The 27869-nt window shown below is 43.2% G+C and overlaps 1 protein-coding gene across 3 annotated transcripts; it reads right to left on the reverse strand.

The window, feature by feature from the left end:
- Positions 1-610: 610 nt before the first annotated feature.
- On the reverse strand, positions 611-27869 carry LIMA1 (LIM domain and actin binding 1). 3 transcript variants are annotated; one of them, XM_074929434.1, is made up of 11 exons: positions 27797-27869; positions 24232-24367; positions 21549-21594; positions 19074-19532; positions 13581-13689; positions 12016-12176; positions 9564-9671; positions 7165-7222; positions 6322-6437; positions 3254-3387; positions 611-2851 (listed from the first exon to the last, which is right to left on the reverse strand). In XM_074929434.1, exons 2-11 carry the CDS (start codon positions 24348-24350, stop codon positions 1849-1851), a joined length of 2313 nt encoding a protein of 770 aa, XP_074785535.1. In that variant the 5' UTR covers positions 24351-24367; positions 27797-27869; the 3' UTR covers positions 611-1848. The 3 variants fall into 3 exon arrangements, with proteins under 3 accessions (XP_074785535.1, XP_074785537.1, XP_074785536.1); XM_074929436.1 differs by lacking the exon at positions 9564-9671; XM_074929435.1 differs by lacking the exons at positions 24232-24367; positions 27797-27869 and adding an exon at positions 21882-22087.

Here is a 27869-nt window from a genome sequence, read left to right on the forward strand (position 1 = left end):
TACCAAATTGTTAGGAAGAGATAAAGGTTACAGAGAGATAAAGGTTTGCAATACCTCTATCTGTACGAATCAAGTCTTCTCCCTTAAAAGAAAAATTAGCAGTAGGCTGTACACCTCATGATGTGCAACTAATAGCTTCCAGCTAGAAAGCAGGCTGCTTTTCCCCTCTCTCCCTCCTTCCCCTATATACATATGTGCATCTTCTCCTGCTGCTGCAGGACACTTACTGCATTTCTTCTAGGTCTCAGCCCCTGTCCATCCCAACCAAACCCACCTCAGGTTTAACTGAAGTACAAAGCTCATAGGGAGGGGGAAAAAAAAAAAACAACCTCAGCTGTCCTTGGCTACGATGCCTGACCCCTGAAACCAGAAATGGAAGTGTAGAATACCTGCAGGTCCTTATTTCTTTTGCCCATCCTGTTCTGATCCCTCTTCCACACGCTCTTGCGTAGGAGAGCACAGTCTGCCCATTTGACTGTCAACCAGAAAAAAAAGTGGACACACAGTGTCACCTAGTGGCACCAGAAAAAGCACTGTCTGCTCTCCAGCTTCCAGTAAAACCACCAGTATTTCAACCATCTGTTCCCATGGTGAAACGAGTACGAAGCCAGTCTTCAGACCTGAATTTTAATGTAAATGACCGAACTTTATTGAAGGTTTTGTTGTTAGCAGGACCGTTAAGAAAGCAGAATATTTTACACCTCAAGTATAGTTAAAAGCTAATTCTCATGAGAATACAGTACAAATAAAAGCTAATATAAAAGGGCATCCTCCTTCCACCGTTCAAGGTTTCATTATTTGCAAAATAAATGAAGTCAAGTTTAAAAATGTACTAAGCTTCGATGCTAGCAATCAGAAAGTTTCACTGTTCAGGTGGTTTTATTCCAGAGGTTTTTGCAGTGCAGCATAATTTCACAGCCATAACAAAAAGATTTATGGCAGCTTGATACAAGTAGGGTTGCAAAGTTGTCAAAAGGCCTTAAAAATATTATCTGCAGTTTAAAGTGAACGATGATGAACTCCAAGTAAAAACAATAAAACAAACCAAAAAAAACCCAACTTCAAATGCATATGAGATGCAAAAAGTAATGCCCTGCAGGCTGCTGCAAACGTGTTGCCGTATCCTCAAAGAGATCTGTCAGTCAGCACAGCTTCTGGATAAGCACTAAAATACACATGATCCAGCAACGGGCACACCGTTCCAGTTGCACAGAGAAAAATAAGAGTAGGGAGTCTTTAATTGATGATGGGCAGTTTTGAGAGAGATAATCACATTGCACTCAGCTTAAAATGCTTTAGCTGTTGGATACTAAGCACAAACAAATGATTTTATTACTTAAAAAAAACCCCAACAAACCAGCTGTGCCCTTCACATGTATTAAAGTGCATTAAGTTACCATTTTTAGAGCAGGCCAGAAAGTCCCTTTGAAATTGGTCCCTAAGCACTGCAGTAGCATTTGTAGTGGTAAAAGTAGTGTGTTACAGAAAGCCTGTTTCACACCACCGGTGTGAGTACAGTGAAATTCTGTAAATTGTTAGTGAAATACGTACTGAAGCTCAAAAAGGATAAGACAGTAGGAGTACAGAACAGCTCTGTTCTCGGGCTGTGGGCAGAGATTACCTGTTGTCTCCATCCCACAGCCAGATACTTGTTCCCATGCGCCTAGATAGACTCTTCACCGGCTTCCAGAGTCTTTTTCTAGTTGAGATAATTTGTACACAGGATTCCCTTAATGTCAACGTGCAGTATAGCATCGCTTTCATGGAGGACAGCTGTTTGTTAAAGCTAAAAACACCCATTTAAAAAGGCCCAGCACCTTGCAGCAAGTTTTCGAGTAAAAGGCCAATTTATTCTTCATCATCATCTTCATAGTAACGATTCCTTTTGATCTGTTCTTCCACAGACAGATCTTCCATATCTTCACCCTCCCAGAAACCAACATCTTGGGATTTGCGATTCTGGTTAAGAGATGATTCCTTAGCAGTCATGACATTGGCTAAGCTGGAATGTTTAGGAGATTTGGGTTCAAGGAATTCTTCATTTGGAATCTCCTGCTCTTCCATAGCGTGTTCTTCCTCATCTGTCTCTGCATTCACCTGGCCGTTTTCTACAAAGTTGTGCTCTGCGGTTTTGATACCAGACAATTCCCGTTCTTCCTCTACGTTTTTCTCTTCAGCACTCTGGATGTTCCTGTTCTCAACCTTCTTTTCCTTTTGCTTTTTGTCTACCACGACCTCTCTCTCCAGTTCCTCACTTCTTTTCAACATGTCTCTCTCTGCCTTCGAAGGAGAAGAGGAATTCTCTGTTTTATGGCCTTTAACAGATACTGTTCTAAATGAGGCGGCAACTGTAAAGGGACGACTTCTTTCCTTCAGCGAGGAAGATCTTCTTAACTTTTTGAGATCCAGATCCACATCCTCCGGCACATCTGGCTTGGAAATCTCTTCTTCCGGGGGCCACTTGGGTTTGAATACTTTGATGCCCTCATCTAAGGCACTTCCTTGAATACTTTGGTCAGATGGAGGCGGCCAGGCAATCCTGAGCTTCTTTGTTTCTGCCGGTCTCTCTTCTCTCTCAGGCAAAGCTGAAGCTTTCGCCTCCATACTTGCCGCCAGAACTCCTACTTTAGCAATCGGGGCATCCTCTACTCCTGGGCTCGGTGGACTTTCGGTTGCATTTACAGCATGGACAGTTTTCTCCAGGGATTCTTCAGATTCAGTTTTGCCTGCCCATAATTCCTTATGCTGTTTGTGTCCAAAGCCTTCATCATAATTGCCCTTAGATTTGAAGAGCTGGTTGAAGTGGGGCTTGCAGTAAATATTCCCACGCAGAGATGCATATGTCCCAAGACTGTGCAGGAAAATACCAAGTCAAATGTTAGCGTTCTGTGAGTCAGCCAGCCAGGCTGAATATTTTAGTTATGTTACTGAAGAGATTCAATTTTGGAAGAGACAAGCTTACAGCTTTCATGAGTTTCTACGGCCCTCTTTTCAAACGTCAGGGGTTCTTTACAAAGTTGAACGTTATATATTTTCTCCCCACATAAAATTACATTAAGAGTTTGAAAATAGACTGCATCAAGTGCAGAAGCCACTGGCAGAACTAGGACTGTATTATCACTCCTACGCTCCTCTCCAATGCGCTGGATTGTGGTTGCCTTCAGCTCAGCTAAGCCCAAACGGCGTCTTAGTGAGCTGCTGGAGAGGAAAGCTACGCTGCCCAGACGGCAGCCAAAAGCAGCGGTGTGTTTACCTGAGTTTGCTGTTGCAATAGGAACAGCGGAAACAGCTGATGTGAAACACCTGCTGGTTGGCAAAGAGCCTTTCCATCGGGTACACAGTCTTCTGACACCCAACGCAGGTTTCCTTCATTGGCAACTGAAATTTCTACGGGAAGAAGAGAAAGCTTGTTAACTGGAAAATGAATCAACTGCTAGGGGACTTGGCTTGGGTTCATGCACAGCTTCCAGAGTTCTCAGAAAAACTGCAGCAATTCACTTTCTGCAACTCAATGCTAATTATGGTCGGGTGGGTTCTGGTGGGCAACGAGTGAGGAAGAGGCTATGGCAGGCCCCCAGGATTGCTGTGGCTTGACAGCGAGCCAGGATTTTGCCCCAGTGAATTCCACAGCTGAAGCATCACAAGTTGAGCAATGGCTGAGAAGGAACAATGAAAATACTAGAACTCAGCTATAACTTTGACTGAGCCAGTTCCCAAAAAGCTGTCCAGTCTATTCCTGTAACCTCATTTTTTCTGATAGGCGAACGATGAAGAAACATTCATGTAGATTACAGTCAGTATGACACCAAAATAAAAGAGATAGTGCAGAGAAAGAGCTGAAATAACTTTAAAATAAAAGGTAATGGGAGGGCAAAGGACTGGAACAGGCTACTCAATGGTTTGAAATGATCCTCTTTTTGCTAACTGCTCTCCTCTCTAAAAGAGGAGGAAACAGTCTCAGCGCCGATGCAGGCAGCAGGAAACACTTCTGACTTCATTTGTAAGCAATTCCAGTTCGATCGTGAAGAAACTATACTCGGGTTTCAGGACACGCAGCCCTCAAACTTGTTCAAGACTTAAAGCAAGCAGGGCTTTGAGGTTAAGCAGCTAAAATTGTTTATGTGCTCGCTAAGAGAATTTCCTGAGAGATTAGTGCAAGGGTACACTTAAACACTAAGGAGTCAAGTGTCACTGCTGGGCTGTATGGCAACGATTTCAGATTCTGTTTTCTAACAGCATCAAGGAAGCAAGCACATTGTCCGTGGAAAAAAAAGGTCACTCGATGCCATTCACTTCTTGGAATCTATTAAGGCTGGCCAATAGGGAAGACACTTTAAAGGAAAAATTAAATAACTAACAGCTGAAAAATTGGCAGTCTCGGGCTGCATGTTGATTACAACTATTTAGCAGCAGGGTAAAAGAGTGCCAAAGCTCCAGAGCGTGGGTCTGCACAGACACATTGATATTGTAGCTTTTCTTTGACAAAGAATTACCTGCTACAAACTTACTAAAAAACTTCAAGGAAAAATATGATGGCTAAAGAAAAAACAGGAAGGTCACAGGAAGACATAATTACAGCAATTTATTTATAACAGACTAGAAACAATGGTTAAGCAATGAAAGTTACAATATGTGAGGGACAGATTGCTGAAGACAGAGCCAGCTGAGGTCGGTTTGTCACAACCATAAAGTTTGCTGCCAATTTAATTCCAGTTTAATAGGTATTTCCACTTTTTTAAGGCATTGCTTGAGGTTATAGTAGATTAAAGTTCTAATTACGATGACAGCTTGATCAACAAAATTTCAGAGTTCCTTTAAAAAAAAAAAAATCCACATTTTCTACATGCTGCCAAAACTATGGATAAATTCTGAATTTTGAATCAATAAATGAAATTTCAGAATGAGAATTTACTAGCGCAAATAAAAATCTAATCCTCCATGTTTGCCACAGGGAGCAAGCTTAGTTTTGCAAGATGACATGACAGGGCTGGCGTGTGCTTCTGCAATACATATCCCTACCCAAGAAGAGGAACTTACTTGTATAACAATGAGCCCTATGTCTGATGGAGAGGCGTTTTGGGGCGTGAAGAGAAAGAAATTCCTTTCCAGGCACACTACAAATGGGAGCTACAGGAGGGAGGTGAGGCCCAATAAATATAGGAGAACTGGAGAGAAAGCTGAGAGTTGGAGCTCACGTTAGGAGGGAAGCAGAAGGCAGGAGTAGAGGTTAGGAGCCAAGAACAGGAAACAGAAGCTGGAAGAGACAAATAGGAACCTTACATGAATAAACAGTCTCTGGGTTTCTATCTCGGCAACGCAGCATCTAAAGCAGTAACAGGGTAGAGGCCTAAAATGGCTCTAACAATATAAAGAGATAGCGCAGAGGACCAAAACACACAGGTTGTGTGTATCTTGCATGCTGTAACGACTGAGATTACACAAATGTTATAGGCAGCTCTCATTCCATATACTGGCATTTATGCTCCAGAACACTGGGAAGCCACATCTCCCTGGTCTTTGTGAGGTCAGTGCTGTTCCTCTCAAAGATGGGGAAAACAACAAAAGCACAGTTGTTTCCTCAGGAGTGAGCCAGGAAGTCTGTGGCAGCCCAAGGAACAGGCATCCTAACTCCAGACAGCACACGTGACAAGAAAGTACAGTGTGATCAAAATATTCAGCACTGCCGTTTGCGTGTCTAAGAAGATTAGTAAATACATTCCTATCCAAGAAGTTCTCCATCTGCTTTATAGCTCTCGCTAAAGAAAATGTAACGTTAAGGACTTGTTACTCAGAATACCAAAGTCAGTCTTTGTGGAGTCAGTCACCACAGTGCCCTTACTACAAAGTTGCTACCAACTGCAGTTACCTTGGGAACAGCTGGAAGAGGAGTGTGGAAAGGCAAGTCCCAGCCTCCTGAAGGCTCTGAGGATGAGTATCAGGACGTCAGCACCAGTCTCTAGGAGCACACTGACTCTACAGGAGGCACAGACAAGCCCTGGTACAATCCCCTGCTCCAACCCCTTTTCCCACACTGAAGAGAAACTGCCCCTGTCACAGGGGCACGCTGTAGGAACAGCAGCAGGACAACTCCCAGAAAGCAACTCAGATGTAGTCTTTGAAGGAAAATTGACAGTTTTGAGACGCTTTTCCATTCTGAATTAAAGTTCCCTCATGAACACAGTCTGATGAAGACAGATCAGATATTGCTACGGTTACTGCCAGACCCTTTGCGACCCCATCGGTGGCATTGAGGTCTTCAGTACTAAAGAAGTTGGACGGTTTTAACCATCACCAGTGTTTGAGACTAAATAGCTGCTTTACCTTCACTGCTTTTGGCAGAGATGCATCTGTCTGGCCAGATGGTTTAGAACCAAAGTTTTGCTGCTTTGTGCTGACAGTTTTCTGAACTTCTGTCTCGCTCTCCAAGTTTTGTCCAGCTAAGGGAGCAGAGGAAGAAGAAAAGGGAATTACAGTAACTTTAAAACCATGGAAAGCTCGTAAGACCCAACAGCAATCCTACCAGCTAAGGGCAAACACATTTTTCTTGAACAATTGCTATTAAACCTTTATCTCTAGACATTTAAACATGATCATGATACTTTTCTGATTTACCAGGAAAGGTGAGGTGGGATGTAAAGGAAACTAATATTAAATAAATTAAATTAATTAAAATAAATAAATGAAATTTAAAATAAAATTAAATAAAATAACTAAACAGCTAACTTCCAGGAACTGTTCATTTCTGCAAAGTGCTGCTCATGTGGGGGCTCGAATCGAGGTGTGAAGCAACAGGAGAATGTGCTTACACACTTTACTGAACAGGAACTTGTCTATCCCTGGACAACACCAAAGCCATTTGGTAATTGTCCTGCATTAATAAATACTTCAGCCTATTTACTAATGTAGTAGTTGCCAGAGCTATTAGTTTAAGTCCAAACGGCGAGGAAGCTACACTTAACCGTGTTCAATTGGGGCAAACAAGTTACAGAAATTCTTACAAAGCCTGAGTTAGGCACGGGACAGATTTTTTAGTACAAGTTTTGATCGGGTCAAATTCATCATTTGACAGGACCGAACTTCAGCATCCTACACACAAGCGGGCGGTTAGTGCCTTCCCTCAGCCACGTGCTTTACTCTTGCTGAGGCAGGAGAACCAGCGCTTACCGTTGCTGTCCTCTAGAAGACCAGAGTGGAAGGACAAGCTGTTCTCACCTACAGAAACCTGCAAGAGAGTATTAGACAATGAGCACCTTTGACCTCCTGAAGTCTGAATAATCACAGCCTGAGTAACACAACAGGCAAGTGTGACACTCGAAGAACCTGAACAGGAAGAGACTGGCCGCTCTGAGGTGCACACGAAGCTACTTTCTGTTTGGTAAGGCACAAGGCAGCGTCCAGCTGACTGCCAAGAACATTAGCCCTTGCTACAAGGTAGAGACATCGTCATAACTGTACAGCTCTTGCAATATTCAGCTCATCTGCCATAGTGTTCACACACACAAATACCACATTTTTCTTTCCCCAAACGCCTGTGGCTTGCACACCTTTATCTACCTTTGTCTTCAGAAATCCTTGTGGATTTCATCGATGTACCTCCCAGATTTTCTAACCTAGAAATCCCTTAACACCAAGTAGTACACATTTACTGGAAATCTCAAGGCTCCCTCCAATATCTGACAAATCTATGACTTTTAAACATCCCGCAAAGACAGTGCTTTTGGAGGAAGGAAAAAAGCACACACACACACCCCAAACCCCCCCCCCCCCAACTGAATTTTAAAAAAGCTTTTGTAGAACTAGAAATCCGCTGTTCCCAGTTTGGGACAAACATGTCTGGACCTATCCTGTCCATCCTCCTTCAGAAACAGATTCGTATTTAAAAAAAAAAAACAAAAAACACAACACCCAACACTTTTTAAGAGAGTTGGATATACACCAGTGTCAGATACTAAACATGTTACAGATAAAGCTCTTGATGTGTATCTCTTTATTCAACTTGGCACTATTGCTCTTAAATCAAATAGCTGTAAGCAGCTACACTGAGAAACTAAAGTATTGTAACAAGATTAACTGCAAATCATCACTAATTCATTTTAATGATTGAAAGGTCCATTGACGTTTGCAAAATAATGACATTTGGGGAAGTTACATGTGTTAACATGCTCTGGTCTACTGAAAAACTATAACACTCGTACAGTGGGAAGTGCATCAGCAGGTTCTGTGGCTGTTGAAGTCACACATGCCTGGCTACTAAATTTTTCACAGATTCAGTGTAAAAAATGACAGAGGAAGGTTAGCAAGTTTCTTTTATTTCCTTTTCGCCAGAGGATTCCCGTTTCTGACATTTAGTACTAGTTTTAATTAGGCTTATTTCCAAAGCTCATCATGTCATTTCAAAAGGACAACCCTGGCTCTCAAACAGTGTTCTATTCTCTATCTTTATTGCACCTGGACACCTCAACAAGCAACTCCACCATTACAGCTGAATACAAGAAATTTTATTTCAATCTTCCATTCAACAACAGGGAAGTATTCTGATTGAACAAGTGTTCTTTTAATTAACTCACCTTTTAGCAAAAAGCAGCCTCGACCAGTTGAACGTGAAGCTGCTCAGCTGTCAGTGAGGAACAGCTGAAAGCAGCAATTTGGCCCCTTGCCCAAGGAAGGCTGGAAAGCTCTAAAAGCCCTCCTGGCATTAGGCTGCCACGTGTTCAGAATGGCTGGGATACACAGTACCCCAATTATTATTCAGCTACTTTTATCCCGTCTGCTGTCCCCAGTTTAGTATACAAATGCTTGAGCGTGCTTTATTATCTCTAATTCACAGAGTAATTTAGTCTCTATTTACAGCTGAAGCTCAAAACCAGGAACAAATCCAAACTAGCATTCTCAGTTACCTTAATCAAAATTTAGCCACTAAATGCAGAAGAAACAGTGACAAATTCCTTTTATTTGTGTCATGAAAATCTTTTATCTTTTTTTTTTTTTTCCTGTTGTGGTTTCTTTTTTTGATTTAAAAAAAAAAACCTAAAACAACCCACACAAACAAAACAAATACCTAGCTGTGAATCATCTTTTTACAGTTAGGGAGTGTGACACAAAAAAGTTTAGGTGGCTTCATCATAGTCATCAAAAATTAATGACAGAGTAAAAAGAACAGAACAAAAGACCCCCCACACCACCATCAGAGGTTTCAGCCCTAGCCAGCTACTGAAGCCATCAGAAAATAGGTAAGAATGATGTTGAAGGATTCTGTCACACTATAGGCATATCATTACTGAGAAGACAGGGGAACTCTCCAAGACAACTTAAAATATCTGTCTCTAGATATTCTCTACAACTGCTTAAAAGTCTTTCACAGAGACTAGCTTATAGTTCAGATACAGTCTAAAAAAAAATAGTAAAAAAAAATAAATCAGGAATTCTGCAGCATGTAAATAATCTGTATCAGCTGCTCGTATTCAATTTCTAGATGGCATGTGGAACAAGTATATCAGCTGTGCTCCTACAACTAGTTCCACTTAAAGTGAAGTCCTCAATCTTCACCAGCATGAGCATCTTACCTTCTCCCCATCCTGATAGGAAATGGAGTCCTCAAGACTTGGTGGCAAATTCTCCTTCTGCTCAGATTTGTAATTCTTGACTTCACTTTCACTGGCTTGACTCTCATTCTATAGAATAAAGCACTTGAAAGTTGACAGGTTCTTTTCCCCTAGGAAAGTACTTACTTTCTGTTTTTCTTTAAATCTTTTTAAAGCTGTTTTCCTAGTATATACAGTGATAATTAAAGGAATGGGCACAAAAATCTGTACAAACTTGGTAAGTGATACATTCTCATGAAGAAAAAAAAAGAGAAGGCTCTAGAATTTTACTATACCCTGTGGAGATAATGCCAGTATTTTTCTGAACAACCCCTCTTCTCTGCTTTCAGATTCTTGTTTAAAATCAACTCTCATTTCCCAGGCTAAAGCCACATCCTCCTTTCCCAGAAATGTTAACTTTTCGTTTGAGATTACAAATATTTCAAGACAAGAACTACCTAAAGCACTGTGCAACTGAAAAACACGATGCAACATAAAAACAAATCCTACCCTTGCTCCGGTACTAGTCAAAAACCTAATTGTTATTTACTGAGATTTTTGTGCTTGACAAACTGACTTAAGATTCTCACAAAAGAATCTTTCAATCTTAAAAAAAAAAAAAAAAAATCCAGTGAAACCTCGTGTTTCTTTCATTGCCCCGAGAAAGACTCGTGCCTTTCACAAGACATCTTCTCTGGAACATGAAAGAGAAACAGCCAGATGTCCTCACCAGCATCCTGCTGGATTTTGTAAACGTCTGCACAAAAGCAACCACCTCTAATAGGCAGGTGAATGAGTGTTAGAATTTTAAGGTACAGATCTGTAAAGATGCTGCCTGTCACCTCTCCCGCCCCTTCCCCTATCGCTTACAATGCACAGAAGTGATTCTTTCCCAGCCTTACTCTAACCAACTGTAAAAGTGTCTATCAGTTTTAATCCAGACCTAATTACACCACAATGCCCTCAAAATAGTTGTTCCCAGGCGAGATTATGGCTTTCCTTTGTAGCACAGATGTGACACGTTTTAAGAGAAGGGAAGTACAAATACCACACTACCATATCAAAAGAGCCCCAGTTGCTTTGTCAGCAGGGAAGGAGAATATCCAAGAGTTACGGCTGCTATTGGAACACAGAAGTACTGCAAACATTGGCCACAGAAACCGTTGTTTGCTCCATCTTATGTGCTGCCCTTGTCAAGGTGCCAGGCCAAAATCAAAGAGCTGCTGCCAAATGGGACATGCTAAGAGCATGAGGCCGGACTGACACTCAAACTGATAGCCCTGGGGATTTGCAAACGAGAGTCTCGGGAGACATCCATGGTAAATCTCTTGCCATTAGGGCAATAATTTAGTGGATCAGCTACGAACTCTAAGCCACAAACTGGAAAAGGCAATCTAGCAAACTGAATCCAGGCGAGAACCAGGATGCAGAAATCAGCAATTAGCAGTTAATCAGATTTGCTGCGCTGGCTGCAATTACTTTCCGTTCATGCAGTGAAGTTTACAGGACTTTCCTCCCAAGGGTTGGACAATTAGACCCACACTGCTTATGAAATTCAGAAATCATTTCAGCTGGGTAGAGACTTTTGCCTCTCTACAAAGATAAAAGCTCAGAACTATCATTTTTTGCTTTTCTTTCCAGTGCAAGTTTCCTAACTTAAAAAGCCTGATCCTCTTAAAATTTATTACTCTGGTTAATAAAAGTCATATTTAAGCAATAAAAGTTCCCATCATTAAGCAAAAGTATCAGACAGTTCCAGCAAATGTACTTAGGCACTTTTTAACAAAAGCTTAGATTCTTGCAATCTCTTCAGCTGTAATACTTTACCCCGATTCATTAATTGCTCATTTCCTGATCAAATATCTGCAAAACTGGCACAGATTCATTCACTGCAAGAGTCTAATTGGATGCAGATAAGGGGTGAGAAGACTTGAAGGGAGGTGAAAAGCAAAAGGGATGAAAACTGACTGGAGATCCCGAAGCTGCAGGCCAAGAGATCCAGGTTCTGTGCACTGTGTGACACAGAGTCGCTCCATCTTACTGTGCCTCAGTTTCCCCTAGCTTATAGCTAATGTACAATACACAATCGAGTTTGGTTTTTTAAAAAAAACCAAACCAAACAAACAACAAACATGGAGAGAGCTACAGACATGCAGAAAGAATGTCAGTTGTGTCCCAGAAGGACCTCAGTCAGGGCACCAGCAATTAATCCCTTAGAAGACTTTCAAGATTATTCCAGAAAGATGCAAATATACTTATTTCTTCCTACAGTATGCAGAGGGAACTCTTCATTAGAAATTACTCCTACGGCCCCAAAGTTATGTTCAAAAGAAGATGGCATTATCTTCAAAAAGCCTGGTTTCCGTAAGATCTTCTTTCCAGTTTCAGGTCAGGACAAAACTTCACTTCTACACAAGCCAAAGAACAGACTTACCATGGTAATGAGGGCTGTGGAACTGCCCTGCTTGGACACAGCTGCCTGATACTTCGCCAGCCTGTCCTTTATTGACGTTTCTGTTAAGCGAGGCATCTCCAGGCTTTTCTTGGTCTCTGCCTTATCAGAGCTGAGCGCTGGACTAGTATCTACCAGATGCCCTGCAAGAAAGAGCTACGTGAATAAAGGGTAACTTTCAGGAACACCAATAGACCAGTCTATAGGAAGATTTACAGGTCACATCCCTTCACCACTCCCAAGACCACAGAAATTCCACATACGAAGAGCGACAGAAATGCTTCAGTCAAAGGTTTAAGCTCCAAGTCTCATAATTAATCCAGCTTGTTTCAGAAATAGTGTCTTCACTAGATGCGGTGTCCAGCCAGTGGTCTCAGAGGTAGTGAGAGCAAACAGTTTTAACATTGATGATTGTTTTGCTGTTATTGTCAAATGAAAGCAGCTGCTGCAGCAGCTAAATGGAAATACAGATCATTCCTGGAGTGAAAGAGCTGTCAGAGGCTTTTGGGGAAAACCAGGGAAACGAGGAAGGAAGCCTCACCTGCCATTTCTACCCTCTCCATGAAAATAATTTATCATGTGACATGTTACAGATGAGGATCTCAAGAACAAACATGAAATAGTTCAGTTTAGTCTCGCAGGATCGTTTGAAACATCTGGTTTTACCTCAAGAGGAAAGAAACATTTGGGAGCTTAAGTCTTTGCTCAGGTGCAGATCTCCTGACTCTCAGAATTATGCCCCATGACTTGCCATCCATCCTTCAGCAGATGTTAGCCAAGTAGGTTCAAAAAGCCAGCTCCTGTGACTGCTCTGCTATCTGACTTCCTTGTGTAACAGTCAGGTCTTCAGCAATAGCTTAATTGTTCAATAAAGAATGATTAAAAAAAAATTACCTTTCCCTAGCTAGTGGCCTTGAATGCCTAAAAAGTTGTCTGAATCACTAAGGTCCCTTTTGGGGGACAATAAACAAATCTAAGTAGTTCTTGCCATTCTGTCCAGTATCGCTCAAATAAGGACACAATACGCATCACTAAGTAGTGAGATATAATAGCCATAGGCTGAAAACACAAAAGACTATAAATGCTTTGTTAGGAAAGTGTCCTCAGACATATGAGAAATACATAATTTTGCTGAGGTCATAAGGCTGGCTGTAGTCACCCCTGTCTGGGCAAGATGAGAGGGATGGGAATGAAAGCAAGGAGGAAGAAGGCATGTTGTCCTGTCTGTCTGTGCACTACTTTCTAAATTAGTTAGACTATTAAAATAGTTATAGGATTGTCCTAGGATTAAGACTCAGGGAAAAAAAAAAATGGGTTCTGTTCCTTATCTTGCTGGTCATCTCCTGCGCCTTGGTTTCCCATGCTTAAGGCTATAACGGTTTAAAATTCACAGCAAGACTTAATTCATTAAATGCGATACTCTGATGGACTTTACAGATGGAAGATGGCTGCACTTTCCTCCATTTCTGAAAGGCAAAAAGTTATTTCCATTGTATTGTATAAAAGAGTTTTATTTTTAAAACTTAAAAAAAAAAGACAAAACTGACCTGATGGATTATGACTCTTCTCTCCTTGGCCAACATCAAAGTCCTCCGAAGAGAGGCTGTTTTCAGAAATCCTCCTACCCACTGCCGTCTTCCTCTGGTCTCTAGTGACCTGTTAGAGACAAGGCCCACCTATCAGCTGCCTGGACAAAGACTGTTGCGTCTAATCCTTTAAGATGCACAGGTGTCACTAGCAAATCTGCTTTACTAGAATAAACAAGTCTAGCAGGTGACATCTTATTTAACCAATATAAAGTTTGATCACAGAATACTTGACCCTCTGTCACCTGGAAAACACTTTCTTGAAGAGGTCAGTAGATGCCCTTTGACTAGTTATCCTTGTTGAAAAGTCAGAGAACCACAAAGATCAGATTTTTAGACATTTACCCCTGCAAACACAAAACTCCAGCCTAGATTTTTGCATTTCATACAATTTCTTTCGAAGCTAACGTTCAAGGTCATTTTATGAAGATTTAAAAATCAGAAAAAGGATGAAAGGAGCGAGCTATCAAAAATCTGCATTTTTTTCAGCAACAGAAATAATAATAAATATTATTGTAACAAAAGTTATCTAAATTTACTTGTTTTGATTTGGATAGCTGATGCATTTGGTACCAAATAATTCCCTAATTAGGTCTGATGAGGCTGAAGCTTAAGCAGGAGAGTGCTAGAGATAAATATTCTCAGATATCCAGGATAATCACTATCTGCAAAGCTGCAGTGCTGGACAGGGTAGCACTAGTACACAGATGCTCTGCCTGGCTGAACCAGATTTGATACTCATTTGTTGAGACCAACTCCCCAAAAATCTAATGCTCAGTAAAAGAAACTGTGAAAAGGAATGTCAGCAGCTTTGATAAACGCTGATGAAGTGCAGAGTTTAATTTGACTTCATCAAGATGGGATGTTTTCACAGCTGAAAGTCAGCCTATAAAATACTAGAAGGTGATAGATCTTTGTTCCCTCCCTAGGAAGAGTTAAATCACAGAGCCAGTTGGAAATGAAGATTGAGGCTAATGTAGGGAAAAAGGCAGGTTTGGCAAGATGCTCCAACCACACATTCCCCCCCCACCCAACCCCCAACAAGTTGCTTATTTGCTGGTCACCAAACTGAAGGAAATTCCAAAGTTTTATTTTAACAGAACTGCGCTGTAAGATAATCACTGTGAAGAATCAGGCTGCTTTGGCATACAAAACAGCAACTTTACCAGGGAAGGAAAATGCAGCTGGAAAACCTCTTTTTCCATTAGCATGGGAAATATTTTCTATTTCTGTGGTTTAAGACTTTGGTAACTTTTCTTACTGGAAAAGAGCTTAGCTATGACAAGTCTTTTCCTTCCATGGAGTGTGTTGATAGGTTCAGTTTGGGAGTGTCTGCACACTTGTAAGGACTTGCGGATGCCTCGCTCCGTGCCAACTATCCTCAGATGATTCTTGGGCAGCCTACGTCCGCTGTAGCGTCACCTTGAGCCCGCAAAGTTCTTACAACTCACAAATTTGTCAGCGAAGAGGTCTGGCTTTTGACTGGCACACAGAGAAAATCATTATAGGCAGAACACTCTTGAAGACGCCATCCTCTGAGGATGCAGAAAACATGTTTATTAGCCCACTTGAAAAAAACCCCTGACTATTTTATTGCTGCCCTGTCTTTGGGGGTTTTTTCGGGTTTTTTAATAACATGGCACCACACACTTTTGTACATGGCAGGAGAAACAAAGCTACAAATGAAGACACAAGTTTTGCAGTATAGACACAGGGAAAGTTTAACTGCCAGGGTGCATAAGGAAGTTTTCACTACTAGGAAACAAAGGTCTTAATTCAAGTAATTTAGATCGAGCATCTGGGATTCTGACCTCACTGAAATAAGCCATCAGCACTTTTCAGGAGAAAAAGACAGTTAGAAATCAAGATTGGAAACTTGTTCGGGCTGCCTCTTCTTACTCTCCTTTGTTCCAGAATCTCATTTCCATTTATTGTCACTGTAGCCTTACTCAATAACATCTTGCCCTCATCTTGAAAAGACAAAGAATTCTCAATTGTAGCTGAAATTAATTATTAAACAAATTAAACCTCTAAATAAGAGTTGGCAAAGAGTCAGCATGTTGTCAAACATTTATGACAAGCATTCAGTCAGTACCCACCAACAAGAATCTGGATCAGGGTCCAGCACCTTACCTAGACACATGCACAAAATCATTGTTTGCTTTCAAGCAAGGAAAAACCTCCATATTTTTACCAGCAGTGACGGATTCAATATTCATCAGAAATAGACTCCGTTGCTTGACTCCGTAGGACCTTCATGAGGATTGATGTGTTGTGACTTTAGAGCAAGGAGCTTTCCCCCCACTGGACCTCGTTGGTGGCAGCAGGAAGAGTTCAATTATCAGAGGCAGCCATCTCATGACCAGCTAACCAGATGAGTTAATGAATACTCCAACTGTCAACTGAATCACCTCTACAGTCCTGCCAGCTCCTCTCCTCCTGTCCTCTTTGCCACCTCAGACATCTACAGGTACTATGATGTCACCTGAACAACTTTGCTGTCTATAAGTTGTACAACACAACTGGCCTAGGCCTTGAGAGTAAAAATCCGTAACACCAAAATACAAAAGCTTTAGTTAAGAGTTCAGAGATATTTCTGCACACATTTTAGTTCTAAAACCTACAAATATAAAGGCAATGTTGTGTAAATTTTATACCAACAGTTTGATACTGTGGGGAAAAAGAACAGAGTAATAGGAAAAAAAAAGTTTAACAGAGGGGAGATGAGAGACTTTCCCCATGGCAATCAATAAACTGACCAACCACAAGTAATTGGGGTGAGGATGGCTCAGGAAAGGGAACACCTTTGGCATGAAGGAATCCCTGACTCCCAACCTTATGCATCTGCCACTCAGTTCCCTTTGCAGTCCTGGCTGGGCCACAATCCCCATGCCACAGCTTCTGCTGCTTGCAAAGCGAGATAAAATATGCCTCAAGACTGGAAAGCCTCATGTCTGCTTCTAAGACAAAAGAGGTGAGCGCAGAGGTACCACATACGGAGTTAACAGCGTTTCGCCTGGGGCGCAAAGAGTCCTTGCGCAAAAGGCCAAATAAAAGTTACACCTATTTCATTATAAACTAAACGTGTCGGATGTGACCCTGCACAGAAGGTTAGCTCCACCAGACAGTAAGTTTTTGCCTCAAAGAAAAAACACACACCAATTTGGAGACAACTTTTCAAAGCAGCATCACAGATCTGCTTGCTCCTTCTTTTCTTCTGATCTTCCCCACGTATGTTTTCTCTATTGCTTACAGGAAGAATTCTTTAAAATTGATTAAAGACCTGATGCTCCGTCTTTGCTTAGTGCTCAACTAATCTAGACCAACATGCCTACATCTGGTTAGAGCATTTTTTTCCACGAAGATGCAGTAAAAAAGATCTGCCTTGTATCTAAATTGCAGAAGACAGAGCAAGATCGGAATGAATAAATGCATAAACTAGGAGGTTTTGCTTATAACCCTGAAAATGAGACTAGCTTTGTTTAGAGTGGGTGATTGAGTCAGGAAATCCAGGCTCTAATCTGGATTGTTGCCACAGATTTGCCCAGCAACCAGGCAAATTGTTTCATCTTTACTGCCCCGAAGTTACAGCCGTGTTGCTGCTTCGCTTATACAGATGTTTTGGCTGCAAAGCTCTGACAGCACTTACACCTTAAGACTTAGGTGAATACCAAGGAAAACTGCCATCTCTCAGCTGAATTTACAGATGGACTCCATGATCTTAAAGGGCTTTTCCAACCTAAATGATTCTACGAAGCCTTGCTTGCGCTTAAACCAGAGGTTTATCAACGGACAGAGTTCAAAGAAAAGCACAAATGAAGAGGCAACTGTGGAGCTCGCCATTAGCCAAACTTCCAGCATTGCTGTAGCTGCTTCCTACCTTAGTGAAAAAGATCTGTGTCCCCACAGGGCCAAACTATCTTCATTGTACGTGACTGCATGACATCATCCTCCAGTCCTCAGATAGACTCCCAGAACCAGAAGAAAGCTTACAATAGTGCTTTCTAATTACAAAACACCCCCTCCCCCCATACACTTAAACTTGAGAGCACTTTGTGACTTTCCCCTCCTAAAATTAAGAAGTAACCGGGCGAACTTGGAATAAGAATTTAATTGGAATCTAACCTGAATAGTTTCACACCTACTGTATGGTATTTACTGTGTTCAGTCGGTTTTCAACAATATTTGAATTACCAAGCTTGACAGAAATATCAGTTCCAGATTCAGTCAGCTCCGAAACAATTTATTCCCCAGGCTAAGATAAAGTTACTTGAAGCCCATCTGCAAACCGGTACTTTCCTGTGGAATCCTGACTGATTAATCCTACACAAGAGTTCAGAGAATTGCTATCGGGAGATCACCCTCAGAGCCCGCCCTTGGAGCAGACGCGATAGCATGGGCAGCTCTCACACAGTGACAAAGACTACAAAAATCTAAGCGGTGAAATTACTATATACAGCCCCAAAAGTCAGTTTAATACAGAGATGCTTCTCTGAAGCCCCTAGACTGTTACCTATTTAAACAACGTTCGTACAAAATTTATTTTACTCAATACCGCAAGAAAATCACCGGCAGTAAAACAAAGTCAGAAGTATAGGAAACTATGAGAAAACTGGAAAATCCACCAGCATCAAGGCCTCAGGACTGTGTTGCAAGTCACTCGCATATGCAACTCATTTTCTAGTTAAGCAATTCTCCCCGGGGACACACAGTCTGCAGTCCACATGCAGGATCAGATTTCATGAGCAGTTGTAGGAAAAATGCAAGCCCCGTGCATTTGCAAGTCAAAACTAGTGAAGGCAGGAGCTTGTCTGGATATCTCTGCTTATTTTTCCCCCGTGAGGATTTTTTTTTTTTTTTTTTGATAAGAAACATTTGTTAAGATATGAAGATGAGAGAAGAGCAAGGAAAAAATGGGGAGTATTTCACAGTACTTATTTATGTATCTCTCGATATGCGCATATGTGTGACTCACTGATACAACATATATGAAAAAAACCCTCTTAACTCTGGCAGTACCTCCATCTCAACTACAACCGCCCCAGATTGTCGAGCTCACTTCGAACAGTTACTTTAATATATATACACATATATATTTTTACACAAATCACGTTTACGTAACTCAGTCTTCAGACAAGATATTAACAATCCCAGCTTGCTTTGGAAAAAAAAATAAAATATATATTCTATACTTATTTTTTCTCTCAAACTGTACCCATTTCGCAAGCAAATTCACTTTCTCTCTCCGATGAGCAATCACCAATAGCCACAACTCCCCACACTCTGCACAGATCTGTAGAGCTCAAATAAGTTATTAACACCAGCGACGTTATGTTTCAACTAAAACAATGAATACAGTTATTTACAGAGCCACTCCCTCCGGGAACTTTTCCTGATGCCCAAGCGGCAGCAGAGGTTTAGTTTCTGTTAAGATTTGAAGGGACAGATCCTTACCTTGGTCTGAGTCGCTTCGCCCTTTTCAAACATCATCTTGAGTTTGTTCAGCGGAACGCTGTATTTCTCTATCTTCCCCGAGGAGTCCGTGCTTTCGCTGGCTTCAGGCTTTTCCACTTCTCTGGGCTCCCTCAGACAGTTTTCCATGTTACCACTCTCTGGCGAGTGGCTTTTAACCTTCCTGCTGTCACCACCAGGACCCTGCAGCTGGCCAGGGGTGCCCGGGGGGGCCTGGCCGGCACACTCAGCACCAGCCCCCGGGCTCGGCTCCGCGGCGGGGGGAGAAGCGGGGCTGCTCCCGACTCCCAGCCCGGGGCTGGCGACCTTGTGCCTAAGCTCAGCACAGCTGCTTCGTAGCGTTTCCTTCCGAGGCTCCGCTCCCAGCGCTGAATTCTCCCACTTCTTCTTTAGCACACTCAGATTCCCCCTTTTCAAATGAGGGGGCAGATTTTCTGCGTTCTACAAAGGAGGAGAAGTTAATTCCAGTTATATGCCTGATGAAGCGTTAAAGCGCTTCCTTTCTGTGCGAAAGGAAGTTAAAGGCTCAGTCCTGAGCTCAGCGCTCTGCTTTTTCAGACAGCTGTGAGTAGTTACAACTGTGCCACATGGAGCAAGCATCCAGGCTAGGAAAGGAAGGAGGGGGGAGAAAAGTCAGGAGCTAAGGCAGGAAGTGAGCAAACAGGATAGCCTTATAAGGGAAAAGGCAATCAAGCTCTAATGAGTTAAATGACAGACAAAAGGCTTAAATCCACACATGGAGGAAAGGGGACCAAAATCCACCCCACAAGGGTCTCATGTCCTAGAACAAGCAAGCAGGAGCGAAAGCAGCCATAGGAGAGAAAGAGAAAGAGAGGTGGCGTGCCAAACGTGGCAATCTCTTCCAGCTGGTTCAAGAAGACAACAATTAGTAGGCCTTCCAAAAAGCTACAGATTAGCTTTCAGAAACCACTGCTTTTTTGGGAGTTCTAGCAGAAACACATCAGTTAACAGTAGCGTTTTAGTTACAAGCGAGCTGTCTTCACTATTTTATACCATACAGCGTAAGGCTCAAGCCGAGCACCAACAACAAATGTCTTTTTGCTCCCATTTATAAATACCAGATCATTTGCTGGAATTTCCCTTCTATTTCACTCAACACACTGAAAGCTTTTGGCAGGATGCATGCACACAGTCCCAAGCGCTGCCTTACCCCTGCGAGTTAGATGGCGATACACACAGCAGCAGTACTCCTCGTGTTCAAGTGCTTTTCAGACTAGTTCTGCTCACAGGTTACCTTTCCCCAGAGTCACAGACCAGCCCACGTTTGATTCATTCAAATCTAATACCTGCCACCACCATGTTTTTGCTGTCTCTCCCTTATGGAGACCACGACGTATCAAACTCATTGCAAGTAGAACAGGTCTGCGAGGCTTACAGGAATTAAACAGGATTAGCAGCTATATTAGGATTTAAGTCTCTCACCCTATTACTCTTCTGGTCACATTTTGAACACTGCTTTGCAAATTAACTTGAATCCACCTGCACTTCAAAAAAGATCAGCTTGCTTGCTAACTGTGTTTAAAAGAAAGTACTAAAGTTATAAGGCAAATGTTGTAACAGAAGGACTGAAAACGGTGCAGCAGGTTTCCTCAGGAACACCTCTGGACCTGACGCCTATGGAGTCCCGGCATACTTCACACACAAGTCATTCTTGCTGGGGACTTGCCTGTTCCCTCACCACACAAGCAATGTAGGAAATTTAAGACCGGAGAGTCATCTTTAGAATGCTTATTTTATTGCGCCTATATCCCAAACAGAGAAAGAATGACTTCCCAAGCATTAAAGAGATCAAGGCAGCATGGTCTAACAAAGACTTACCTGCATATCCTGAAAATAGCGCTGGTCTTTTAAAATACAAATTATCCTGAGGATCTACTTATACAAAGACCTGCAGTCTTAGTGCCTGATATTTCAGGCAGGGTCCCCGACCCCAGAAGAGTAAGTGCCATGGAGTTTAGAAGAGAGAATGCGAGGCTGTAACAGAGCCAAAAAGGGCGGCTCCCCCTCATCCAGGGGCATTTTGAACAGCTATCAAAGACATACACGTAAGATTTCAGAGAGGCTGGCAGCCTCTTTTAAGCAGACTTTTAAATTTAGTTAAGAAAGGAAGAGGTACCACACAACTGCCTACAGCTAAGAACAAAGAGGTGGATATTCCTGTGTTGTGGTTAACTCATTTTGCCTTTTGCTTAGGAGCGAATTGGTGATTCGACATATAGCTTTGGGCAAGGAATGTGATTTCCTTTCCTTTCATTCACACTGGGAAAGAGTAGGGGGAATGAGTCAAAAGCGAACGCTATGTCTAAGCCAAGTTTTCTGTAGGACACACGGCAGCAAATTTGATATTCCAGAAATCAGCTGTCACAGAAACACGGCATGCAGGTGATCTGTTCTGATTGCAGGTTGTTGCTTATTGCCTAGGAAACAAATACTTACACTTCTTTTCTTCTCAGCCGTGGCTTCTTCAGCCGCTTTCTGATACCTTTGAAACAGAGGAAAGAGAAAAAACAAACTAAACAAAACACAAACCCTTTTTAACCAGAACACTGAATGCTCTCGAAGACAGCTGAGATTTGTTTTCCCCCCCCAAGGACTCTGTGCACTTCCCAGACCAATCAAATAAAACCAGAGGCTGAAAAAATAGTAGCTAATAGTATCAGAACAATGCAAAGTGACAGATACGTTTCAAGTCATTCAGTTTACAATAATAACAGACATTAATATTTTTCATTACCTAAGCACTCTGTTCCTCAGATTTAGACAGTTTACCTTGGAATAGCTGTATTGTTTCCACCACCCAGCTGTCTGCTGTGCCCCCTTGCAGGAATAACTTGGCTATTTATACAGCAGCTGCTGAACCGTAACAAATTACAGCTTGGCATACGCAGAAAATCTACATAAGTGCCAGTTTATTTTACTATGCTGGGTTGTAAACTGCACCGATTCAGCAGTTGCTTCATGAGCAGCTGAACCATCCCAGCAGTGGAAACAGTAATCACAGCCCTCTGAAGATAAGCCACCCTGGATCATGAATCAAAGTCCTTTAAGGAGCTATAGAAAACTCTCAGCAATCTGCACAGCACTCCACAGAAGTGCCCCCACAGCTCCGGGCACGCAGACCCTGCTGATTAGCCACAAGGTGACTGCACTTTGCTTTTGAAACGCACAAATTAGTCCGATGTGACAAATCTGGCCGTTCGTAAGGAGAGCTTCGCCTTTCAGAGAAACGTCACCCGACGTCTGCTTGGGCAAATGATGTTTCTCTCTTTCTTCTCCGTGGAATTCTACTTTTGATACAACCGTGAATACGTTACAGGCAGTAAACAAGACACTAACGTTGTAACAGTCATCAGCTTCAGGCTTCAAATAATTGCTGGTATGGAACGAATAACTAATGTATATCACGGGCTCAGTTCCTTCTAAAAAAAAAATAAATTCTTAGGTGCAGATACCTGCTCTATTACTTGTTTTTTCTTTAGAACAACTGATTTTTTTTTTTTTCCCCTGCTCTGAATAGTCTGCTCCTATGTAGATTTCTCCTCTCATTACACTAGACAAATTACACCCTTACTTATTTCTGCTCTGCAAGCTGCATTTATTGTAGAGACTCAAAGCTGCTCAAGGAGTGTAGCCGGCCCTCTAATCAATGCAAACACACTAACCTATGTCTCTGTACCATAAAGGTTCCAAAATCTGAACAAGACGTGCTGAGATTTATGGAGGAAGAGAGATCAGTACTGGAAGAAGCAACAAAAAAAGAGACACGGGGATGAAAGTCAAGGACCACACTGGAGAAGGAACCAGGACTGACACATCCCAGACCACGCTCTGTAAGTTAACCCACCACAGCACACTGTTTCGGTCTCTGCTATTGCAATTCGCATGTCTCTGACCTGACAAAACTGATAATCTAAACACTACACGGAACGAAAAAGATACTTTCACATACAAATATTTAGATAACAGCAATTTATAAAAATTATGCCCCTCGCTGTGAGTGTCAGCATTGGCAAAGCCAGTAAGTAGGAGCGTGTTTTTCCAAGGAACTGACACTGCTTATGTAGAGGGACTCCAATTGATTAAGGAATAGCAGTTTGGATTACTTCCAGTAAGCCCTTTTCAAAGGATTATCAACATTTAGCAAAATGACCAGGTTCTGTAATCAAGCCCCAATGAGTGAATAAATCACCTTAACAAGAGCGGTCAAACCAAGCAGCTTCTCCTAGCACGGAGTACTTAGAGAGCACCTCAGAGCTGTGGTCCAGATTGCAATTAGCCTTCCCCTAGAGACTCCAGAAAGTTTCTCCCACACTCAAGATTCAAACACTCCAAAACCTTGCAACACTATTAAGTGCAATAACCTGGGAAACCTGGTTGCCCAAATCCCACTGAAAATCCAAGCTGCAGTCTATATAATTCCTTTAAGGAAATAAAAGCTTCTCCAGAGAACACATACAGGCTACCACCACTCAGCTTTCCCAGTGGATAAACTATCACTTTATGATCTGACTGTAACCCATCATCCAGCTCTCAGAGAAAAGGGAAGGGTAATATTCCTTTTCTACACAAGTTTTGAGAGACACCTGGAAGGGGACATCTGTGAAGAACACAGCTACGGTGAAATTTGCTTGAAGGCTCTTCCTAGGGGGGAACCTCTATCACCACCAGTTGACAGCACTGGTCTCTAATTAACTGATAACGCACTAGTGCTACTGTCTGTAGTCCCAGGCAGGAAATGCCATGTTCACAGAGAAACCCACGTAGTTCACGCTTAAGCAGTTAAAGAGCATTCCTGATGAAGTAAAACCCTAATGGTGCCAGCCGCCTACCTTCCAATACTGGCCCTTAAAAACAAATTACAATTTGTAGTTTGACAGAAAACATTCTACTTTCTTTTCTGACAGCAGAAAAAGGTATTATCATTCTGACTGTTGAAAATATATAACGTCAGCAACTAGAAAAACTTTTGTCCAGCACGTATTAAACCAGAAACATAAATGCCTGCAGATCTGTATTATTTTTAAGACGCAAAGCAACTGTCAGTGAAGCAGTCACTGTTCAGGGTACCAGCTGTCAACCTACACACAGAGCTTGCGTTCAGCAGCCTCACGGCACTTACTTGGAGAACCTCTCAACAAGGGCTGATGACTTATTCTTGTTGACTAGAGAAAGCTCTTTCGCAGTGATTTTCAAAGACTGCGAAGTCCATTGTCTTCTGTTGAACGGGGAAGGCTCCATCTTATCACCACAAATACCTGCTCGGGAAGAAAGTACAGGGTCAGTCACTACGAGCCGCGTGAGCAGAAAAGTATTCTCACAAAGTGATTTGATATTAAGTCACTGTTCAGGTGCTCCCAGCACACAAGTGCCACTAAGTCCTGCGCACTCGGGATCTTGTCCATTAAATGACTCAGGAAAAAGCATCAGACTACAACGATCATTTCCCCTGCAGATGGCACTGAGACGGTGCCCTCCATAAAAACATGAGCCACAATAAAAGGGGTGAGGGAGAGGCCATAAGCCAGAACGGGAGTAAGAAGCAAGCTGTGATTGAAGAGGATGCTAACGCAAAGCTCTGTATTTTCTATCCACGCAGGGGCTCCAGGAAGCCCTAATGTGCCCTCTCTCGTCCCAATTTCTAAACCAAATGTGCTGGCATTTATGTAAGAAGGCTTGAGTTATGAAACCTAAGAGGATGTAATTCCTATGCAAACATTTTTCATTCACTCTTGTGGTGTTCATTCTTAACGCAGCAGCCGTTTCCTCTGTGAGCTGAAACAAGTCTTCTGTTCGTGGAGGCAGCTGTAAACCTCATGTTGCAATAGCTATCAGTTTCCTAAAGGAACAGTTTTAACTACCCTGTCCTGCTGTAAACGGGAAGAGATTTTTGTACAGCTTTTCACCACAGAAGCCAACAAAACTCTATCAGCTTTTTTTTTACATACTTAATTTTCTTTTGTGGAGGAGGAAAGGACGGGAGATTAATTTAAAGAGCTCTCTGATAAGACAAAAATAAAGCTTGTAGGGCAACGCCTTTCCTTTTTTCCTCTTTTCTTTTATCCCTGCTCTCATGTCACACAATGCCTGTAGCAAGTGCCCTAACTGATCCTACAACGCTAACGTCAGGCAGGCTGATCTCCTTCTCATATTTTCCATCAGTTTAACCGATTTGCACCATTAGGTCACAAAACTCTGAAATTCTGAGCGCAGGGCTGCTCGACCACTAGTCACGCTGGAAATGGAAGCACCTTAAGACAACTGGATAGAAACAGTCAAACGTAGGAAATTTCGACTGTGTTTCTGAAATCCTCGTGGGCACATAATGCAACTGCTGAAAAACAAGAAAGACTCGGGATTCTAACGCCTCAGCCCAGAATTATTCAGCTGCAGCAAGCGGAGAGTCACTGACTCTGCAAGTTGTGTCCGGGCGATCTCCAGCGCTGAGAGGGCAGCCCCGGGTCTGTGAACACCGCGCTGGTCTGGGACCAGAGGAGCCTCTCCAGTGCTGCACCCTGCCGCGGCGGCGAGATAAAACAGGCAGCAGATGAGCTGCTGTCTTGGGGGATAACGTCAGGAAGAACGGGACTTTCTCTGACATTCCTTAATTCACCTGCTGGAGAGAACGAATGACGCACAGGCCAGTGTGATGGTGATTTCGACAGGTTGAACTACCGTGGCAAACAAGAGCAGGTAACGCTATTTTTGCTGTGATGCTGAAACACGCTGAAACTACTTCTCGGCGTTACATCCCCTGTTGCAGCTTACTGCAGCTTCAGACTCACATCTCCCACTTCGGATGGGCTCTGAAACGCTTCCACCACCCCTTCAATTGACAGGAGAAACCCAGACTGCAGAGTTACTTTCTGAAATTTATGCTTTCTTGAAAATACCTTTCATCACCAAGTTACCCTTCTTCTGTTAACCTGCAAACTTCTGTCCAGACCGGACTAGGAGGAGGATGCTCTCCGTTTGGCTGGTTTAAAATCGTTACCAACCAACCGCACAGATGATCATCCACAAAGAAAAAGGATCTAATTAGAATATCAGACGAGCTTTCAATTTTCTACCTTTTTAAAAAGCATATTGCCCATGCAAATAAATGCGCATTTCTGTGATTACAGGATGTAGTCCCCGGTGTTGATGCCCAGTAGCAAACGTTTAGCATGTAGATATAATAAAGTCACAGAATACATATGCAGAGACTACAGAGAGAATTTCCTGCTGAACCATACCAGTCCCTGGTAAAAAAAAAAAAAGACGTCTGAATCAGCCATGTAATGCTACAGTTTAAACTTTGTTTTATGACTAATGGTGAGCCAAAAGGAGATCACCTGAAGCCCCGCTTTGCAGTTTAAATTGCCTTTCACAAAATAGGAGTCGGTTTTGCCCAGGTAACAGCAGCGGGGCATTCCCGAGCAGCCTCCCCTGGCAGAGGTACCAGGCTGCTCATCGACACGCACCTTGCACAGGACAGTTTCAGCAGAATACCGAGAAAACACGATCTAGTTTAATTGTTCAGAAAATAAGCCTGGTTCTCACGGCCAAGCATTCCACTGCAGCTTGTAGTGATCACTTTCGCTGGATGCACTTTGTCCTGCTGCGTTTTTGTTTCGGTTTTTGATCATTTTCTCCTTTGAAGCCACAGGTGCATTAAGACAATCAGGCCTGTTTTGGCACAAATCTCATTATAAAGGCAGTACCTACTGCCAGGATGTCCAAACGGAAAGTTAAGAAGCACATTTGGAATCTCAGTCGCTAGAAAAGACATAAAACAGAACTCTTGAGACGCCCTGAAATTTGTGCCCCCGCATTTTTAACACCATTCCACATTCTTAGCACTTCCCCATCCATTTATAATTTCATCCCCTTCAAGTTTTTGGTTTTTGGTTTTTGCTGCTCCTCCTGAATAACTTCTTTAAAGTCCTTTCAGGAAATAGTCCTTTATTGTACGTATGAAAATGTCAAGGAGATGGCGAGCATTCTGCCTCTTGCCGCGGAGACAGGTTAGGCTGCGGGCAGCGCGGGGGGGCGGAGGAGGCGGCGGGGAGCCCGGAGCCGCACACGCCGTTAAGGAGGGGAAGGGCTGCGGTTCGGCCGCAGGAACGCACCGAATCTCCCTCCAGTAACTTAAACTGGGACTTGAACTGGGGGATAACCCCCCCCCCCCCACATACCTCGAAAGGTCCTGAAAGAAAAACTTTCTATTAACGCTTGTCCCAAAGCGCCGCTGCCTGGCTTAGTGCAGGTGGTTCGAGCGTCCGCATCGGCCGGCAGAGCTCGTCAGCCCGGAGCGGCCCGGGCACCGGCGCAGGACCCGAAACAGCCCCCGGGGAGGCGGCGAGGGCGCGCACCGCTCAGCTCGGGACCTCCGGCGCTGCCCCCACACCCCTCAAACCCCCTCTTCCCGCCGCCGGGGCACGGCGCGGCGGGACACCGCTCCCTCCAACCCCCCGAGCAGGCACCGGGCCGAGCGGCGGCACCCCCCGGTCCCGATGCACAGCGGCGGCGCACCCAGCCCGGCCGAGCCGGCAGAGCCCCGGTGCCCCCCAAGGGGCCGCGCTCAAGCCCACCCCGGAGGCGGGTAACGGGGCTCCGGTCACCGACGCGGCCCCGCTGACAGGGCCGGTGGCGGAAGGGCGCCCCGCAGGCCCTGCGCTCCCCCCCGTCCCTCTCCCCTCACGCACCTGCGGCGGCGGCGGGAAGCGGGCCCCGCGCACGCACCTGTCGCGACTGAGGCGGCGACTGCCCCTGCGCCCG

Source organism: Athene noctua, chromosome 30, assembly GCF_965140245.1.
Source record: "Athene noctua chromosome 30, bAthNoc1.hap1.1, whole genome shotgun sequence".
Lineage (NCBI taxonomy): Eukaryota > Metazoa > Chordata > Aves > Strigiformes > Strigidae > Athene > Athene noctua.